Source organism: Parasteatoda tepidariorum, chromosome 10 (genome assembly GCF_043381705.1).
Source record: "Parasteatoda tepidariorum isolate YZ-2023 chromosome 10, CAS_Ptep_4.0, whole genome shotgun sequence".
NCBI lineage: Eukaryota > Metazoa > Arthropoda > Arachnida > Araneae > Theridiidae > Parasteatoda > Parasteatoda tepidariorum.
In genome coordinates, this window is record NC_092213.1 from 68,926,644 (window position 1) to 68,948,839 (window position 22,196).

The 22,196-nt window shown below is 27.8% G+C and overlaps 2 protein-coding genes across 3 annotated transcripts in view; both read right to left on the bottom strand.

The window, feature by feature from the left end:
- Positions 1–22,196, bottom strand: part of LOC107448691 (uncharacterized) — a 189,668-nt gene that overhangs the window by 42,306 nt on the left and 125,166 nt on the right. The window lies entirely within an intron of this gene.
- LOC107448680 (junctophilin) overlaps positions 10,403–22,196 on the bottom strand; it is a 101,277-nt gene continuing 89,483 nt past the window's right edge. For both annotated transcript variants that reach the window (XM_043044709.2, XM_043044710.2), the window contains exon 9: positions 10,403–13,492. In XM_043044709.2, coding sequence (XP_042900643.1) covers positions 13,406–13,492 — 87 coding nt within the window. In that variant the 3' untranslated portion in view covers positions 10,403–13,405. The remainder of the gene's footprint in view (positions 13,493–22,196) is intronic.

The window sequence follows — 22,196 nt, forward strand, 5'->3', positions numbered from 1 at the left end:
TGTGCATGTAGCCGAATAAGTACATTTTATGCAACAAAGTACATAAATTTCAGACTAGAAGAGATGATCTGGAGCAAAATACTTAGTGATGTGATTGGTTCGTTTAGTACTTCAAAATTCTTATGGTGCTTGCAGAATTTAGATTATTTATATAAGAAATTTTAATTTTTAGCTTTCATTCTTTTAAAAAAGGATTTCTGGATATTTTTATGTTTATATAGTGATATGTTAAGGCCAATTGATTTATAATTTGGTATATACAGTATATTCTTAATATCTCAAAGTTAAAAGGAAAACTAAAAAAAAATTTCGAGATAGCAAGTTCAGAACTAAATATGTTCTAAAAAGTAGAAAAATATATTCTAAAATATTACTCTAAAAAGTAAAGTCATGAAACATAAGAATAATTACTATTAAATATGTATGCAATGACAGTTGACTATCAGTCTAAATACAACAATGATAATATTATTTTTAAACGTGAGACAAAAATAATTATGAATTAAATAAAAAAGAATTGGTTTACAATAAACTGTAAAACTGTGATTTTTCCAAAAAAAATTCCATTTCTATTTTGTAAAAAGTTCGACATAACAAGGTGAAACGAATTTGAGAAGAAACTCTTCTACTTAGCAATTCAAATTAACATTAGATGAATGGATTTATAATGTCAAGAAGAAAAATATTTTTTTGACATAAGGTTTTCGAGATATTGAGAGTGTACTGTAGTTGGCTGTATCATAAATGATGTCAAAGTTTTTTTTTTCATTATTTTTCACCCATATGTCATTCCTGGTCACTTTTGATAATAACCCTAGTCAACTTGCCATATTATATTACACATGCTTTAAGTTCAGGAACAAAGCACTATATTAGAGATCTTATTTCAAATTTTATTTACAAACTTTTACTATGCGTTTTAATGGCATTCATGATTATAACAACTATGTGAGTATTTTTGTATTGAAAAGGTGGAAATACTCTTAAACAAACTAATACAAAAATATAATAATCTGCTGATTTTAAATGTTTTTTATTCTAACTAAAATGTTTGTTGTCACAGTTTTTGTTACTTCCCCCAATTTTACAAACCCCTCCCTTTTCAAGTGGAGCATCATTTGTGGACTGCTCCTAAAAAGTGATGCATATTCCATCATTTAAGTCAACCCCCATTTTTGATTGCGAATTGAAGAAATTTCTGGTATCTGAAGAAATCAAATACTCGTATGAAGATTTCTAAAATTAAAACACTGAAAAAAAATTTATGACTACAAATTTTTCTGAAGTTAAAAATATTTCACATTTTTCTCTACAAATATGATACATTTGCTTTCAAATTAACACTATGTAATGAAATGTGGATTCAGATGTTATCATAAAGTCTTTAAAATGTGTACAGGGCGCGTAGCATTTTTAAAAAGGGCTTAAAGGTGCTTATTTTTGATTTTCGTTTCTCAAAAGCCTTTAAAAGTGCTTTTTCATTGAGTGTTTTTAAAAAGTGCTTAATTTTCCCTTTTCAGAAGTGAGATTTTTCCTTTACTATGTTGATTTTCGCTATGAATTATGCAGAAAGACACTGTTCTATTCAACGTTTTCACAATTAATTGACCCCCAATCTATTTCGGCGTATCGCCAGTCCGTAACGTATGAAAACTCCATTTGATTTACATGTTTCAAAAATTTTGACAGAATCAATGCTAAAAGTTTCTTTTTTTTTTAACATGACGATTAAAAACAGATAAAACCGTAAATAGTCAAAAACTTTCCAATCCTACCTAATTGTGATTTTTTTTAAGTGCTTAAAAATGTTTGAGTGCTTAAAAGGTTCTTATTTTTTGTTGAATAATTTGTCTACACACTCTGATGTAGAATTTCAAATTCTGTGCATGGAGGTGAAGGCAATTCTTTGTGGGACCCTTCACATAAAGATGAAGTAGAATCCATTGCAGAGTGAGATTCGTATGATGACACTACTATTGTTATTGAATCAGACAAAATAATGGTCTGGAAACTTTAAATTTAGCTTTATGGCATGTTTTAAAAGTTTTCATAGTGCTTTATTTATTTTTTTTTTTGAAGTACTCTTAAATAAATTAACTTTCCTTCTTATTTAAATTTTTTTTTCTGAACTTAATTTAAAGTAGTGTTTTTGAAAAAAAAAATTTTTTTTTGTAAAGAAACTATGATGAGAGAAAATACAAAATTAATTGTGCATAACATATTAAAAATAACTTTGAAGGAGTAAATTGATACCGAATTATTCATATCTACCTCATTGTTTATAATGTACTGACTCTTCACGCTGAACGAATGTCTGACTTTACTGGTATATAAGTCGACCCCCTGATTTTCATAAAATTGTAGGGGTGTGAAAAGTTGACGTATACCGGGATATAGTTGAAACCAGGTTATAGAGTTGTTTTATTCAAATTGCTTATTGTGATGCTTTGTAGAACATTAACAATACGGTAAACTATGGATTTTTTAAAATAAGTAAAACCTGTATTTTTGCATTAGGGTCCTTATATTTTTTAGTTGTATTAATATGAAATTTTTTTAAGATATTGGCCACAAGTTTGACATCTCTAATATTAATGAATTTGCATAACGAGCCAATAAAGACATACATTAATTCACTTAAAATAATTTGAATTACCCAAAATTTGCTTTAGATAGGAGTGTTTTGATCTACTGACAAGGGAGCACTGTATTTTTAAGAAACATTTCTAATCAAATAAGGCAGTTTCTTAATGTCTATGGTGGAAGTACTTAATCTTCTCTGTTGTTTTAGCAGTAGAGACGAATTTAATAGTATTTTTTCCGTACAAGCTGATTGTTTGATAACATTCCTTTTATAAGATACTGAGCTTTGCTCAGTTATGAATTTCGTAATTGTTTTTAGTCGAAATTATTTTTAAAAATTCTGTTGATTTTGAATGATTTCACTTTTAATAATTAATATATACATGATTTTTACCACTCATGCATAAATCATGTTTTAAAAATAGCTCATTACAAATCGTGCTTTTCTAAAATATCCTTTTAAGTTACATCCCTCGCAAAATTATTGCTTGATTAATTCATGGCTCATTCCAAATATGTTTCTCTAAAATACCCTTTTAAGTTACATCCATCCCAAACCTGTTGCTTAATTCATTCACTCCCCCTTTAAAACAGGCCACATCATAGCAACAGTTTACCTGACCTGTTGAAAAAGTAAAGTGATGTAATTACATTATTTATTTAAGTACTTATTTAGAAGTAAGTTATATTTAAAATTTTAACTTCTGCATTGTAAAAATAATAAATACAAAAATTGTTGGTCTTATATATAATTAAGTATATAATAAAAGATTTAAAATTTTTTAATGATTTCTACAAAGCATCCTAAAATATTTTAAAAAATTCGAATCCATTAAAANATGGACAAATGAAAAAAACGCAGTTGAACATTAAAACTTTAAAAATCTATTTTAAGTGTAAAATATAATTTAATCAATTCATGTGAAATATTTCACGACATTCTAATAAATGATCCGAATCTAAGTATTCACTCAGATCAAAAATATGTCCGTGATAGAAAATCATAATTTTTTTTAAGTAAAAAATTTAATTTGATTAAAAATCATGATGTTCAAATTATTATTTTTTACAAATATTTTTATAGTTACCAATAATTAATAGTAAATACATTTTTGTACAAGTATATGAATGTATACAATAATATATATATAACTAAATTGTAATTCTCATTTCATCCCATTTGTCCCGCTTTGTCTCAATGAAATTGTGGTCACTTTATCCTTATACCCCTAACTAGTTGTGTGATTTACAGTTACACATATACTCTTTCTGCTTTTGAAACAGGCCACTTCATAACATTGAATATCTTTATGTGAGCTGTTTTAAAGTAAAGTGATATGAATTAAATAATTTTTTTTGTACTACTGAGTTAAAATAACACTGCTCGAAATTTTAACTTTTGCATTGTAAAAATGATTCATTTAAATTTTTTTTGTACTACTGAGTTAAAATAACACTGCTTGAAATGTTAACTTTTGCATTGTAAAAATGATTCATTTAAAGTTGTGTGTTGATGTATAGTGACGGTATAAAAAAGTAATGAGTAAGATAAATTAAAATTTAACATGAGTTTGACCAAGCATCCTAAAATTACATTATAAAGAAATTGATTTCCATTGAAAAAGCACATTTTTAATTGTAATTCTTTACAAGTTGAATTAACTGTTTAGCTTATATTTTCTTTCTTTAAAACAGGACACATTATACATAGCAATACTTTTATTCGAACTATTTTGATGCAGTATAGATTAATTTTTCTTTAAGCAGAACTATTTAAAATATTAGCATTATAAATATATTGTGTGTTAAAAGTTGGTAATGAAATAAGAACAACTATTTTTTTTTATAAACAAACCTATTTTATTCTTGTTCAATTTCATATAAATCACAGTTACCTATTTTCGATCACAAAACATGACTACACTTAGGCACAATGACTCAGTGATTGATGTGCTGCACCAGTACTTTTCCCCACACAAGTACTAAATTACAAATATTTATACTTTGTTTTTATGGACGCATAATACTGATGAAAAGTATTTTTTTTACTATCTCCATGTCAAATATAAGAAGAATCTGAAACATGTGTAAAGAATTAAGTGAAACAAAATTTTAAATCTTTCTAAATTATTTAAGAGCATTAATTCCAGATTTAAAAAAAAAATTACACTTGAGACAGGATGCCAAATTAATATGTTAACTATGGTTGAAATTTATTTTGTGACGTTTTTTATTGTAATTCTAGGAAATCGAATAAGCATGTTAATTATGAGGGGCTGGGATAATGGTTGGTAGGACGGAGGACTCTTGTTCGTGAGAACAACTGTTCGAACCCCGTCTGCCGAAGAAACACTGTGTATTAAATGGTGATTGGTGCATGTTAAATCTGTAGGGGTCGCAAAGTCCTCCAAATTCCAGTAACAAATCAATACCTCTAGGGGTATGAATTGGAGATTTATCGTTCTCTGGTTCAAGTAAAAATCACAATCTGTGGATGAATGGATCCGCTTTGTAAAATCGGCTGTAACGTGTGTGTGTGACTGAAATCGTACTCTTCCATAGATGGTGCTACTGAAAAACAAGAAATGCACCCTCTTCTTTAAATTCGCTTGGTTTTCCATGCAGGCTTGCTAGCATTTTAAAGTGGCAATCGAAACAAAAACAATTATGAAGTTTTCTATTTAATAACTTTTTATTTAGTATTTTTTTCGTTAATAGGTACTATTTTTATATAAAAAAGAAAGAAATTCTTTGTTGTGTTCAAATTCAACAGCAATGCAAATTTTTTATTGCATAGTAAGATGAATTCATTTTCTATTAATTAAATAATAAAACTAATTTTTAGCTAATTGTTGTGTGAGAAAAGTACTGATGCCACACAGAATTCTGACATTCTGAAATACAAATCGAGAAACTACAATCGCTTTCTTGCATTTAAAAAAATGAAAGTTTATTCGATAAAAATAATTTTAATATACATTAGAAAGATAAGACTTAAAAAATGCAGAAATACAAAATATTAGTGGTTTCAGTGAGGCAGCTAAGGAAGGTTAAAATTTCGTTTGTTATAAAAAGTTGGCGCTTTTTTGTGTGCAAAATATATTATTAAAGAAAAAAAATGCAGATTCTAATGTACCTGAATAAAAAATAATTGTACAACTCCATTTTCAAGCCTTCACTTAAAGTTGCAAAGTAATCTTATGCAGAAGTAGAATTTTTTATTATGAAGTTTAATTGATACCATAATTATTTTTTTCTAATATTATCATTACAATCAAATTGCATGTCTCAAAGCTCCACTAAATTTCCTCCAGAATTCAATATGTTGTATAGAACATCTTACATTCAACATCTTGCATAGAACATATTTTTGCATACCGAATTCAATATATTTGGTATATATTTTAATCTAAATGTTAGCGTATGAGGTAAGAAAAAGATAGGCCATTAAATTTTGGGATTTTTTTAAAGAAACTTTTTAATGAATAAAATTAACAGAAATCACTAAATTTAGAAATTTGGACAATATTTAAAATAAAAAATTAATAGTGAATTCTTTTAAACCACAAAAGTTCTATTTCAAATATGAAAATGCGTTATAAAATGAAATAAATTTAAGTTTACAGAACAGAAAAATTGAGCTAATTTTAAATTTTTAGCTGTTAAAATACTAAATAACTTTTCATCTCTTATGTTACGAACTCTAAATCCAAATTCCTCACAAGTTTGCATAAAAAGTTTATTTTTTACATTAAAAACCTATTGATCTTAATTTTTTAAACATGTATACTTAAATCTCAATTTATTTTTATTTCCATATTAACATTATATTTAGGATGACATGTTTAAATCATAATATCGTCTTCATATATTTTTGCTAACCATAACATCATGAAAGGAGACAAATTGATCACTTAAAACTTCATTTATAGATATTTTGTATTTCTATACCCCTGATAAAGGCAGATCACATTTAAATAACAATACATTCTATTTGTAACGTTTCGTTTTCAGAATAAAAATACCATTATCTTAAGATTTTAAAGAATACTTTCAACATCAAATAGGATCCTAAACATCTGTTGCACTTTTTAGTGTGAATTTTAATATTTTCAATAAAAATAAACTCTATACATAGATAAAACATTTTTTTTATGCCATAAGTTAATCGAATTCATTCATCTTATACATATGTATCTACATTTTATATGATAACGTAATAAATTTAATCAACAACCATTTGATATCGTCACTATGCAAGGCGTACAAGATTGAAGTATTTAGAACTGTTTATTTTAATAATTGTGCATCAAAAGGCTTAGTAATTCTTAGTAAAGGGATATACGAAACTTTGAGGAGGAAAAAAAAACTTGCAAAAAATTTGACAGGAAAAAATGTAACAAGCACATATGAATAAGTTCATAAAGGTAGATCACATTTTATTAGTAAAGTTCCAAAACTTTATGAAACTATTTTCTTGTGCTTGTTGATTTTTTACTTAGTTTTAAAACCAGCACAAAGATTATCTAAAATACAAAAATTTCTCCAGAAGATCCTTTGCTAATTTTATAACGTTTTTACAAAAAATTAATATTAGCTTAGTGTAATATTAGCTTAGTGTTTAAATGTTATGTAAGGAAAAAGGTGTGAGGTTTGCATAGTTTTCCGATTAGATTTCGGCGATCGTTTGTTTAAATTAAATTATTTGGAAAAAATTGTAATTTTTAAATAGTTGTCCTTCTTTATTACTTATAAAATAAATAATAGAGAAAATAATAATAAATAATAGAGCTTTATTACGATGAAATTTTAGATTTTCCCATTATCGCAATGGAAGTTAATTTAGGACAATTAGAAAAAAATTAATATGGTGGAAAGGAAAAAAATTTTTTCAATTGGAAGCTATAAACGAAGAAATCCTTAAAAGCGTGCAAATTTTCCACCCGATCAGAATAACAAATTACTAATTTCATTAATTAACCATGATTTTGAACGAACAGCACACCGTATATATTTTTAGTTCGTATGTATTTTTAGTTCATAATATTTTTACTAAAATACAATGAGTTAAAAAATATTCTAAGCAAAGAGCTAAAAATTATTTTACTTAACATTAACTAATAATAAAAAAAAACTCTCCCGATTATTTACCCTCTGTATTTCCTTAAATCATTATCTGTTAGATATGAATTGTTAAGTAATTATAATTTAACTATTTTTAATGCATCACAATTCTTAGAGCGCAAAAATAATCCCCTTTTTTCAAATAATTTACCTCTAAATTCTCGAATTACTGATTCAACATGCGTTTGTATTTTAATAAATAAAAAAGTAGAAAAAAATCTTATTTGTTTATTTTATATTTATTCTTATTCATTACATCATGGCGCATGATTTATTTTTTGTTCGTCATTTAGAACAAAACCAAAGTTGCGCGAGCAAATGTGATATAAATAAGTTAAGGTGCAGTCATCTTTCTATTTTTATGCGATGTCGAATAGGAATTTCGCTGATGTGTTAGAGCAAACGAGAAACATCGCAAACGAAAAAATTTTACACTTTTAAAAGTCAGCCGATTGTTTGGTTTTTCAAAAGGAATTTGTCATTCAAGCTTTTCTTTTTAAGTATTAGTTTTATTTGTTTGTTTGTTACTGAATCTGCAAAATAAAGTGCACATTTGTATTTCTTATTTTTATATGATTAAAATAACTTTTTTGATTTGCAATTTTTATTTACATCTACATTTAATGTCAACCAAAAAAGTAAAAATTAATAATAATTTGTATTATCAATGGATATTTATTAATTTAATTTATGAATAAAATTACGGCGCGATACGATTTAAATAACCTGAATAATGTATATTTTTTTCAATATATTAATTAAAATCGAATTTTCTGAAACATTCTAGCATACATAATTTAAGAATAAATATTAAGTTATACCATTTAAATTACATGCTATACCAAGCGCTCACAATTAAATTGAGTTTGCATTTTTTATGATGCCCTCTCCGTTCCTCTATTGGATTCAAATTTTACATCCTATACATTATATTTTAATTGTTTTATTTATATCGCAAAATGTACAGAAGTGCATAGTAATTTTTTTTCCGCAATAAAGCGAAATAAAACTTGTTTCCATATTAATAGGGATTTTTTTTTCTGTAAATTTTATGCCGTAACTAAAATAATATTATTTTTGTATAATTTCGGACGGACAATACGCATTCTGCCATGGTTCATAAAATATTTGAATGGAAATTGAAAATAAAGATGATTAAAAAAATGACAAAAGTTAATAAAATTTTGTTCTTCAAATTAATCTTAACAACAAGATTATAAAGAATACAGAATATAATAAAGTTATATATATATATATTTTTTAATGATGTACAAAAATAAATTCTAAGTAACTCTAACTTCATTTATAGGATTTTTCGTTCCGAGTCAACTTTCACAAAATATACGCATGTAATTGACAGGGGGGGGGGATGGGAGATAGAGAAAAAGGTTAAGAAAAGGTTAAAGTAAAGGTAAAAGGCTTTTGAAAGGTTAACTCTAGAATCTAATAATTATCTATATGGATGAATAATATATTATTATATTTCATGTTATTTTTAATCAAATATAGTTTTAGGAATGAAATAGATTTCTTTAAACAAATGTTAAATTAAAGCGAAGTTATATACCTTATGCAGGCAAAGCCAGGGGAAATTTTTTGAAATCAAAATAAAGGAGATAAAAAAAGAATGATCTGTAATATTTATAAATAGTCAAATGTTAAAGTTTATTTATTATTCTATTCAAAAAGAACTAACTAATAAACTTTTGGTTTCTTATTATTTAATTTTTATTCTACTATTAGAGAATTGAAAGTATTCGTAATATTTGAAGCCCCCCCCCTATTAATACAATTTATGATACAACAGCAGCTCAAATATTTTTTGTACTCTCAAGTCATACACGAGAACAGATCCGTATATCATTTCGAAATTGTTTTTTGAACAGTACTTTCTATTTTGTTATATTTATTTTATTCTGTTATTTTATTTTGATACTTGTATACTTATTTTAATTTTCACTTCCAAAATATAACATACTTTTACGGATTTCTGAATGTTTTTGTTTATTTATCCTATTGTAAAAGCTTATACAATTCTTGTTTGCTGATTCCCCCTCAAAACTTTTTTTTAATTTTTTATATCTCCTTTCTTTAGTATTCGATAACCCTAACAAAGTTTCGTTTGGAACACTTTGTCAAAATTATGGGCTATGAATTAAACTGTTGTGATCATATATGTGAAAGAATTTTTTTTTTATGTTTTAAAATTAGAATATGATTGCTCTAAAAAAAATCACATAAATTTTTTTTTTTGGTTTTAATAATATGCAAAGTTATATAGTCAATCTAGTTTCAATCCGTAAACATTCTTTAACCATTTGCTTATGGTGTTCCATGTTGTACGATCACATGCGGTCCACCAGCAGTAAGCAGAAGGTTAAACAGGAAGCCTTATTCATTTTGTCAATCTCATTCATCTATTAAGTTGAAAGATAAAATTGTAAACGTTTGTTTTAAAATCGTGTATCGAATATAAGATATTTACAAATATACACTATTCTAATGAATACTAACCAGGCTCAAAAAGTTGAAGCCTGAAACCGTGCAAAACTTGTGAGACTCACTATGCGAAATTTTTTAAACTCACTATGGGCGGATAGTAAGTGTAGTGACATGTCTTATAAATTGTAAAAAAGTTAATGTGAGAAAATGAAATGTATTCGTTAAAAAATTGAATGCAAAAAAAAAAGGTTTCTTCAGTTGCAACTTACAAATTGTGTGCTCCAGCTTAAAATTAATCGAACGAAATGCATTGCTTTTATTATTCCTATAAAAATTGTTTTATAAGCTTGTCTTCAATGTTTTGAAATATTATTTGATGCAACTATGAAAGGGTTCAACCTAGACCTGCGTACTAAATTGGTAATTTGAATCAAATTGTTAGTTAATTCGTATAGCTTTTGGTACTGATTCGATTATTTTGATTTTCAGTAAGTTTCAATTCGTTAGTTTAAAAAGTCAAAGATTCGCAATCAGCGGTGATTAGTTTATCACATGACACGTTTAAATTTGCGATTCGAGAATTGTAAATCAATAATTTGTGACTCGAACCAGTTTTCTTTTGATTCGATTTAATTGTTTTATTAATTGTGATGATCCAATTATCACTGAAAGTTTGACATTTATTTAATTTTTAATTTAAAAACTAAGATTTGCAATTTTATAATATACCCTACATTAAATGCTTCTGATTTATATCTCTTTTTTACAAAATTTAACAAAGACGAAGATTTTTTAATAATAATTTTTTGTGTTCTGATGTTAAACAATAGAACATTTTCAGACGACGTGGACGACATTGATCCAACAGCCTAAAGCTAGTATATTATGTATATGTTTATCTTAGCTTGATTTTTATGTTAAACTACGCTCCCGTTTTTAATACTGTTTTATTTATCTTTAAAACAAATAAAAAAAATGCCATTTGTAAACTTGCATAAAAACATGTATAGAACGGTATTCTCTTAGAAGTCTGCTCATTGAAAAACGAAATTATTCTATGTTATTTTAGCTTTTATCTTTGTAAAGCAGTTTAAAATAAGTGCAACATTTCTGAAGTACTATGTGTTGTGTTTATTATTTAAAAATCTGAAATCTGGTGACAAGTTTAATTGTTTGGCCATGAAAAATTCTACACACAATGTCCTTAATACTCGAAAGTCTTTTATCTGGGTGGCTCATTTTTTAATAATAAAACTGTCATTTTAGTAAGCTTTAATATTTTTGTTAATTCTTACATCTTTGCAATAACTTTTGTTAAAAGAATTAGAAAAAAAAAAACATAAAGATTTCTAAAATATCGGTGATCAAAAAAAAAATTTACTGCAAAAGTTTTTCGAGTGTCAAGGAATAATGTGTTTCTCATACTTCAAAGTGTGCTGGTAAAGTACTAATTACTATTTGAGATAGAGTTGATAAATTTGATTTTATCAAGTATCGCATATTACATTCAAGTGTAACCTATTTTTGTAAACATGCTTTTTTGAAATCTCCAAAGGAGCGAGTTTACATGTTGGAAGCAGCGTCCTATAAGATATGAAATAGTAAATAATAAATTACTAAATCATGGTAATTACTAACGATCTTAAAAAATAATTTATTAATGTTTTTAATCTAAATAAATTAGCATGTCTTAGAAAATAAAAAATTTGTTTCAACTAAAAAGTAATGAATGATGCCATCACCCCATTTTTAATTTTAATAGGACGCTGCTAAATCTGGTTTACGGTATTTATTCTCCAATTTGCCGACCATCTCCTGTAGGTGCTTTTTAAATACTAAGCACTTCAAAGCCTGGTCAAAAGGATAAAAAATCATTTAAAATGTAATTAAGAGTTTTTAAATAAGGCTTACAATGATAACATTTGTAATCTTAACAAATAAATTTTTTTATAAACAATTAAATTTATATTTGAAAGTGGTAAAAGTAATAATTTTTAAAATAATAAATCGCGTTTGAGATAAACTAGACATTCTTGTTTATCAGAACATATTCAAATTAAAAATCTCTTGCACCTATGCTTTAGTTTTGACGAAATAACGATTGCATACTCATACATCTGAGGATCGAAAGTAGGTTTTTTTTGAGGTTTGGAGATTATGAATGACATTAGAATTAAATTTAGACATAAAGTAATATAATAAGAACAGATGTTATAAATTTATATTTAAAGTTTTGGAAACTATAAGTCTTAACTATCATGAGTAAAAGTATACGTTTTGAATTTATTTTGTTCTGAAATAACTTTTAACACGTTCGTTGTCCCCAGAACAATGGAAGCATTATAATATTTAAAAAAATATAAAAACATTCCTTATTTAAATAAAAAACGCTTTTTTATATGTTACCACTTTTATAAAAAAAATAATTTTTATTGCATTTTGAAATGTTAATTATTTAGTCGAAGCGTTTTGTAGAGAATTAAATTACTAATATCTTATGAACAATATCTTTTTGAAATTTATTTTGAATTAAGTTGCCACTTTTATATTAATAATTTATTTAGAAAGATTTTAACGCTAACGATTAATGAAAAGGTAATACATTTAGTGGTAAACGCATAAAAGATATAGAAGTTATTAAATAGCTACGTACATTGGCTGGTTGATGCGTAAGCGATTGATCGACAGCGAACGTGTCAAAGCATTGAATATTATTTCAACAAAACTAATTTACATTTAATTTCAGAGACGTTTCACGAGGACAAAATCACAGAGAAAGTGAAAAAAAAAGAGGAAAATAAAACATGGAACTTGTGGACTTTCAGGAAGTACCCTCAATATCAATATTTCTTTCTATACAACAAGGAAACAAACAAAACAAAATGGCATATAAATAAATAATTGCGCCAGTGGCATAAAAAATATGTGACCAATTTAAACATTAGTGAATGATGGATAGAAAAGAACACTTTTTTTTTCCAGCCTTGTTGGGTCACCTTGGCTTTTCTTAAAACACAATACGTTTTTTTTTCCTTTGGAGGCTTAGTTACTGTATTTTAAGTCTCCCAGTGAAAGGCGAGGGAGATTTACAGTGTTGCTTCCAGTAAAAAAAAAGCAATATGGCTGTTCCACAGCTACTATGACTCTGTATCCAGAAAGATTCGCTGGACTTGCGATGCAACAAGAGATTAATCCCTTTTCGGGGATTTTGCAGCGATTTGATCGATTTGAAAACGTTGTTTGGCTGTATCGAGATCTATGACAATAGTTTGTAAAACATTATCGCTAGGCTTATGTTGATGAAGAGAACCAGTAGGATCATTTGCTGTCTTGAGAACCAGTCCTGAAATTAAACAAAAAGATTCAATTCATTTTAATCTAAAGTACTAAAAACAAATTGGATTGTTCGGCGAAAGAACGCGCATAAGCGCGCATAAAGTTAGAAAACATTCAAATTCTTAGATTTTGGAACAGTGATTTTTCCGGGTATCTGGCATGATCATTATTCGGAACCAGCTAACAATTTTAGTACCGGGGTACTTAGAACCGGTCATCAATTTTCATTACTTACCTGGTGTTGGGTGACAAGGACTTGTCCAATTTCGCAGGTGGAATTTATTTATGTTCATCACAGCCACAGTGCCGGATTACGCATTAGGCCATGGCCTGGGGCCCCCAATGATTAAGGGCCCCTTAAAATGGATTTTTTGAAAATAAATTTTAAAAAATTAAGAAAACAATGATCTTTTAAAAAAAATTTCAAATATATATTAATAAAAAAAAGATTTTTTTTTTTTTTTTACATAATGTTAATCATATTGCTTTCTTAAATGAGAAGATATATAAATACTTTTATATTTGAACAAATAAAAAATAAACAGAAAAAAAAATTTAATCTAAGGGCCCCAAAAATTTGAATGGCCGTACACTTAATCCGGTCCTACACAGCCATATCAAAATTTAAAAATTGTCTTAGACTTTGTCTTTAAATTAAACTTTGTCAGACTTAAGTCTTAGACGCATAATTTTTATTAAACATTTTTTTCATTATTTTGTATTAATTTAGGTCAAAATAAGAAATGCTAGATTTACTAATTTATAGTTATAAAAAACAACATGAATCACAGGTGTCTTTTTCTACGATAGAGGTAAATTCGTCCAAACAAAAATTTTTCAAATTTGCAGTTATTCATAATTGAAATTTATTTAATTTGTGCAAAATTTTTGATGCATTTTTAAATATGAACGAAAAAAAATTCCAACTACCTTTTATGGATTTTATATAAGTATAATTCCGATAATCTAACAGATTTCTTTTGGTAACTATTAGACGGTCATACCTGCCAACTCTTCCGGATTTTCCGGAAGATTTTATTTTCATATTTAAAGTGGTAGTAATTATATACTATTTTTTCTTTCATAATCTTAATTTTTAAATGATATTGATCACCACACTATTCTTACAAAAATTAAACACATATATTACTATGCGTTACTATCATGGTATTACCCAATCTTCCCTTATTGCCACATCATCTTCGATGGAGAAGTAGATAGCCCGATGGGCTAGGAACTTCAAAAAATTTGTTTTATATCGGTATATCATGGTTGTCAACTTAAGTTTGCTCATATACAACGTATTTGTTTGCTTAAAATTGAAGTTTTAATTCCATTTTAATACCACTGGGAAAAATGATAATGGAAGGGATTAAAAGTTGGCAGGTATGGACTGTTTTATATAATTGAAAAATACCAAAATATATTTTTGTTTAAAAACCCATCTGTGTCAAAGGCTTAACTAATATGATAAAAAAAAATAATAGCGTACCCTCCTACACTTCAGATGTGTACAAAAGAATTTTTCAAGCGGTAGTGAATTGGAGTAAAAAAGTTAAATTAAATAGAAATTTTGTGAAAGATTTATACGAATTTAAGAACCTATATGATGCAATTATCTGAGCAACACAGCCAATTTAAGGGCTTTCATTTAATAAGGAAAATCTTGCTAAAAGAAAGATTTGCAGATAGTTAGTATTATAACCAACAGCCGACCCATTTTGAGTTTATGACAACCAATGTTCAACTCCATAGTCTTGTAATTTTGAACCCAACTCAGAAAACAAGGGAATTCCTGGATCAAGTATTGGGAAAATTTTTCCTTCGTGGAGAACTAACCTGCATTTTGCGTTTACAAGAAAGGGAAAACCTCCCACGATTAGTTTGCAAGAAGGGACTCTATCCTATGATCCGTCTACTATTGAGTATATTTTTCGTCCAATGGTCAGCGCGAGCCGAGTGCGGAATTCGTATCTACCAGCCATAGCTGGGATTCGAACCCGCGATACTTCATTGGGAGTAGAGCGTTCTAACTTCTGATTCATCATCATGTCTGCTAAATAGCATAATAGATTTCTATATTATTGTTCAACCCTTGTATGGTTTCTGTAGTCAAAAGAACCGATACGGATCTGCTTGACGAATGAAAAGTAATCAGTTGGTTTACAAACTAATCAAAATAAATAAATAAATAAAAGAAAAAGAGTGAGAAACGTAGTTTATTATACTTATTGTATTTACTTGTTTTGAATACATTTTGAGGAATAACATATGGATATGACTCACCCCTTGAACTTTTGCGAACTGCACTATGTTTCGAATATAGAATATCTATGTATATATAAAAATTAATTTATGATACTCTTTGTGACACAATTCTGAGCAGATTGATGAGTAAAGTAATAACGTACTGAAATGGCACTTTAAGTCGAATCCATAAGAGAGATTATCTCTTTGTAAACACTGGTCATGTTCTGAATTCAATTTACTTAAAAGGATGAAACAACAAAAGAGTTTCAGTGGTGTAAATTATTGGGCAAAGCTGATTGGCATGCAAATTTAGGCACACTTCATACTATTTAATGGACTACATTGGAATAATGCCAGATATTAATCGTTCGAAAGTTTCTGACAAAATTCGAAACTGTTTTTGAAAATATTCAATTATCCTATTTTTAAGTTTAGAAAAATATTTAATTAATGACGCTATGCATATAAAAAAATCCCTTTGCTTTAAAATGTTAAATATATACCAAAAAGCTTTTAAAAGAACATATCGTATAAAAAGGTATTCTTTGAAACTTATTAAATTACTACAATGCTTGCAAACTATATATCCACTGTAAAGTGAACGCTGAAATTCAGCTGAAAATTTAAGTTCTTTTAGTTTACTTAAACAAAACAATTCATAAGGACATTATTTTTTAACATGTTAACGCCCTATTCAGGTATGCCAACTGCTCCGGATGCGCCATAATAATTAAAAAAAAACGGTAAATAACTACAAACTAAAATTTGCAAATATTTGATTAATTTTGCTTACTTTTTAAATGGTGTAGCATGATTTAACTAGAACAAAGTGGTGAATTATATAAGCCTTCGAATTATTTAGAAATAGTGAAGGATAAAAATCTAAGAAATTGAATTTATTAAACCAAGAATCACACATTCATAAATTACCGCTCGAAAATATTTATTTGCTCTCTGGAGCAAGTTGGCATCTCTGCCTATGTAGGCTTTAACAAAGTGAAAAACTATTTAAAAAGTGGTGATGAGTTTTTGTTAAGTGAATATTTTCTATGTTGGTAAAATTAGATAAATTACTTTACAGCAATTAACTTATCATACAATACCTAACAGTTAATAGTTTTGCGGATTTTTCTCAAATTTTATTTTTATATTAAAAGTGGTAGCGAAACTGTTATTTTTTATTTTATTTAATTCTTAATTTTTATAAATTTAATTTAAAATGATTTTAGCTAACTACATATAAATAAAGGAAACACATATACTAATATGTGTGTTTTTAAATTCTGATAAATAGAAGAAAAATACAGAAATGCTAACTTGCTCCGCTTTGTAGAAATAAGTGTTCTAGTGGTAGAAAAATTTATGTTAATTTTTGGGTTGGCAGATTTTATTAACAGTTGTGTTGCATATCACTAGATTAAAATAATTCAAGCCACTTTGTTCCAATCCTATCGCGGTGAACTGATTGAAGTATTGACGAAATGAAACAAAATAAAACAAGTTTTAGTTTTGAATTTTTTACCACTTTATAAAATTAATTGTTGAAAACGGAGTAGTTGGGATCCGTGCAAATACATTTGACCCATTGCGGGACACTTTTTTTAGTGATATAACATAATCAAGACTTCAAATTTATATACTATTAAATTCATGCATTATTACATCTAGCTTTAAAGTCCCAATGAGGGCCCAAGTTATTTTGCAGCTAGGGATTCTGTAATTTAACTACCACACTGACTGTTATGGTTAAAGGCCATGTTACGCCCAAGCTCCATTTGATAAGTGAAGAGGAGAGATCGTTTCGTTTCCGTGTGCAGGAAATAAAAATCGAGTGGTAGGTCACTGCAGACAATTCCTAGTCGAGTCAGAACCCTTCCGTACGAAAATCCCTTTGCCCCAACCCTGTATAAGACAAGGATATTAGCGAAAGCAGGCCGGCCTTCTTATATTCTCATTAAGAATGTGGCAGGCAGGGGTGTAAGAAGTACATTGCTAATAACCCCCAGGGCTTATAATTTATATAACTTATTTTGGGACTAGCATTAAGGCGTTTTTATAACGTGTTTAAAAAATAGGATATGTTTTTAATTTTTATTCAGAATAGTTTTTTTTTAATTAACTTAGCTTATAAGGTTTTATTTATTTATTTTTCAATTTGTAGTTTTGCAGTCACTTTACCTTGATTTTTTAAAAGCTTTTATGGAATTGTTCTGATTCATTTCTCAGAGCTGAAGAAGCTATTTTAAAACGATATAGCCCAAAATAGCTTTTCAGAATTTTTAAAAAATCCAGATCATAGATTTTATATTAGTGAAATATTAGATGAATAATAATATGAATTCTATCTGAAAAAATGTATAAATTTTTTTTTAAACTAGAGGATAGGTGAAAACAGAAAATTATGAATTAATTTAATTACGAATCTACCATCAAATTTTTTGTAAGTAGCTTTGTTAACATTTCAAATGTTGCAATAACATATCTGCTAACTTTTACGCATTTGGCGTAAAATTTTATTTTTATATTTAAAGTGGTAGTAAACATATACTACTTTTTTCTTTAATAAACTTACTTTTTAAATGTTTTTGATCACCACTATTCTTAAAAAAAAATTAAGCATATATATTAATATGCGTTATTAACAACGCTGGTCAGCTAAAGCCGTTTAAAATACAACAAAGATTTTGCTTACAATTGAAATTTTAATTCTATTCCACTACCACTGAGAAAAAACATAATGGAACGGATCAAAAGTTGGCAGGTATGCAATAATGTTTCTTATTTGCAGGCAAGGATGCTGCCACTGCAATGTCTTAATTGTTTCATTTTTTTAAGACTCTCACTAATTCAAGCCAGTTGTGTCAAGCTATTTTTAAGTTTAAAATAGAACCTTAAATTAATATGATAATATGTAGACACGTTAAAATAAATTTATTATTTTCAGTTTTTGTTAAACTAGAATGTTACGAAAATAGGTTTTATTTCTTCTAATGTCCTTCTTCTTAGGCACTATAGCCGGTTACTAGCCAAGGCCGTCTCAGTCAGTTTACCCCATCTAGATCTTTTCGATGCTATATTTCTCCATCTGTTAACTCCCAAGTCCTTTAACCACTTTACGACTCTGTCTAACTATCTTGTTCTACGGGTCTCTCTTTTTCATTTTTCCTTTGGAGTTTGGAAGGTCATTTTTTAATAGGATTTTAATCACTATATCGGAATACATATCCTAGACCCCTTATTTGAAAAATCTTGATCATTTTTGCTATATTCGTTGTATTTTGATTGTAATTCATGTCTTTCTAATGTCCACGCATCAAAATATCAGATAATAAGTAAAATTCATTTTTATAAAACAAATTCGGACGAGAGAATTCTGTTTAGAAAACTTCGAATGCTCATTAACATAGCTATTATTTTCTTCTCTCTTTTGATGTCTTTCTTTTTTTGTCTCTCTGAAGTTTTTTAAATTAGAAACTGTGTGAGCAATCGCTACAACTTTAGAACTTTACCTGAAACAGAGTTAGAATGTTTCTTTTTTATTTCCTCGAATTTATAAATAAACAGCCTTTGCTTTCACCATCTACTTTTGCCCACGTTTTTGTCAACGATGCTATTTAAATAGAAAACATATGGGGCTTTGCGATTTTTTCTTTTCTTTTTAGAAGTAACTTTTGTTTGAATAAAGTTACCTTCTAAATTTAAAAAAAAAAGAACAGAAAAAGCCGATTATCTTGTTTATTAGTTTTATTAAATCAAAGTTTTAATTAAAAAATATTTTGCACAATTGAAGTGCTTGGAGATAAAGTTGATCAAATCTTAGAAATTACAATTTATAGGTAATCCATGTTAAATGGTGATTGAAGATAATTTAGATCACTATGTTTCTGAAAAAAAATTATCATCTAAGAAATTTCTTTTTATATTTTTGGGCAGTATCGACTTTTGTTCTAAACACTTAAATTTTAAAACTTTTTGGAAGTTTTTTTTAAACTTTTCATTTAACGATTTATTTTGATTGCAGGATATAAAAAAAGCGACTATGACAAAATAAAAGGGCGTTAACATTCAAAATATATTTATTGAAAGTTAAATACTTTTGTGTTTATTTTAATATGTTAGACTAGAGATTCCCAAAAAGTGTTCCTTAGAATCCTAAGATTCCGAGGAAGGATCAAATGGGGTTCCGAGATTTTAAGTTAGTATGATCGTAATCGGTAATATTTGCAATCGCAATAAATATTTTATTGCAAAATAAATATTCAATTGCAAATGAATTGAAGAATTTTATTTATGAAGTGGAGTTCCATAATCGAAAAAAATTGGGAACCACTGAGCTAGACCACACAAAAGCATAATGAAATACTGAAAAAAAAATAAAACGAGTAATATCTTGTAGGTTCTGCGTCAATCAGTCGTGCATAATCTGTTGTAGCGACAGTTTATCGCGAAGATAATTCTTCGTCGTAAGCACAATTCGGTAGCAGCAATTTATCGCCACAGAGACAATTCGTCGTTGGCACAATTCGTCACGAATTTTATAATGGGCACAATTCGTCGCTATGCCAATAAAGATAGTATAAAGAAAAGTTTCCTTATTTTTATACAAGCTCTCTATATGTGTGTGTAATGCGATTCGGAGTCCCTATAACAACCCTATTCTTATTCATTTCGTAAGCCTGCTTTGCCTTATTATTCTAGTCGTGCTATTTTGAAGAACTATGCATGTTCTCACTGTATTAAAATTTTTTGAAATTTAAGACATTAATTACATTTTTAATTAATTTTACAAGAATTCCTTAATTACAATATTATCGCACTATTATAATAGATGACGAGATAGCATAACGAATTCATATTTGACAGGCTGGCTCGAAAGAGAATGGAGAAAAAAAAGTAAACATTGCCACGTTTTAACAGCCAATCAGGATCGATACCAACGATTACGTCGCTTGCAGGTATTTAACTACTAACGGTTGATGGTGATTTCATCAAAAATGAACACGAATGAAGAGTTACCTGACATATTCTTAAAAAAAAACATGCATGATGATAGATATTTAAATAATAGTAAAAATCGCATTATTGTCATAGATGTAAAAAAATAAACTTAATATGATAAATAGTTTCAAGCATCTCGTATTCCTCAAACTTTTTAACAAAAATAAAACAATCGTCACTATTTTAATATATTCGTGACCACTACTACTTATTATTTTTCAAAAAGTTATTTATATCTATGTGAAAGCACGAAAGGTTAAGGAAGACAGTTCTCATATATTAAATAATATTTTACAAGAGAAAATTCCTACTTGCAATAATGCAAAATTTTTATCACAATAAAAAGCTTATTTTGACCCGTGGGTACAATGAAAATAGCTCCCAGCACGAATGGTCATTAGCCCCGTAATGGTTGCATAATTTTGAAGTAAACGGTCATAAAAGTGTGCATTTTTTTGTTCAAAAAATTATATTAAACTAAATGTATGGACAATATATACATTCATTTTTAATTTTTGGGTCAATTTTTGCTTATGTACTTGATGAGTGCGAACATTTTGTTCAAAATATAGTAACTATCTTTAAACACATAGCAAATGGTCTGATACTGCCATCTGGGGAATAAACATGATTCTGGGCATAAGCAATAGATTTTTGTTAACTTTTGGAAGATTATTTTTGAGAACACTCCAGCCCGGAAATATCACGGGCACGAGAAATAGAGGGCGAAACTTCACCCCGTCATTTTGATGGGAGGGAGAAGGAAGGGTTCAAGAAAGTATTTACTCAGTGTTAGAAGAATTTCTAAAAAATAAAGCCACTTCCTCAACGTTTAAAAGCATAAATGTTGCTACCACCAAGAGTTTATTTAGAAGAACTTATTGCTTATAAGAATTCATACAATAGATTGAGGGATTTTTGAGGCATTATTTTTTTATTATCTTGTATTTTGAATTATTACAGTCGACAAATAAAATAAATAAGAATTTATTAAGAAAATTACCCCACGAAAAATAATATCTCTTATTTTTTTTGAAATTTTTTTTTATAGCTTTAACTTCGAAGACCAAGCTGAGAAAAGTAAAGATAAAATGAAATGCGAACGATTTGTTTAACTTAGAAACTCAAAAGATTTTAATAAATACTGGAGGTTCTTTACTCTGACATATCATCGCTTTATTACGTAACAAACTTTTTTTTATATCATTTTTGGCAACAATCTCCAGCAGACGATAAACCTTCCTTATTGAGTTTTAAGCACTTTCTTTCTCTTCTAAATGGGAGGGTAAAATCTTTGCACGTGTCTCTCACAGATCGATACATTAGATTGATTTTTGAAGTAATTCTCTTGGTCTGTTTCTGTGTTCTTGAAGCTCTATTAAACTGTGAAATGACCACGGTTGGCATGATTTAAATCACTTGATTTTTTTTTAAAAACATGATTTAAATCAACTGATTTATTT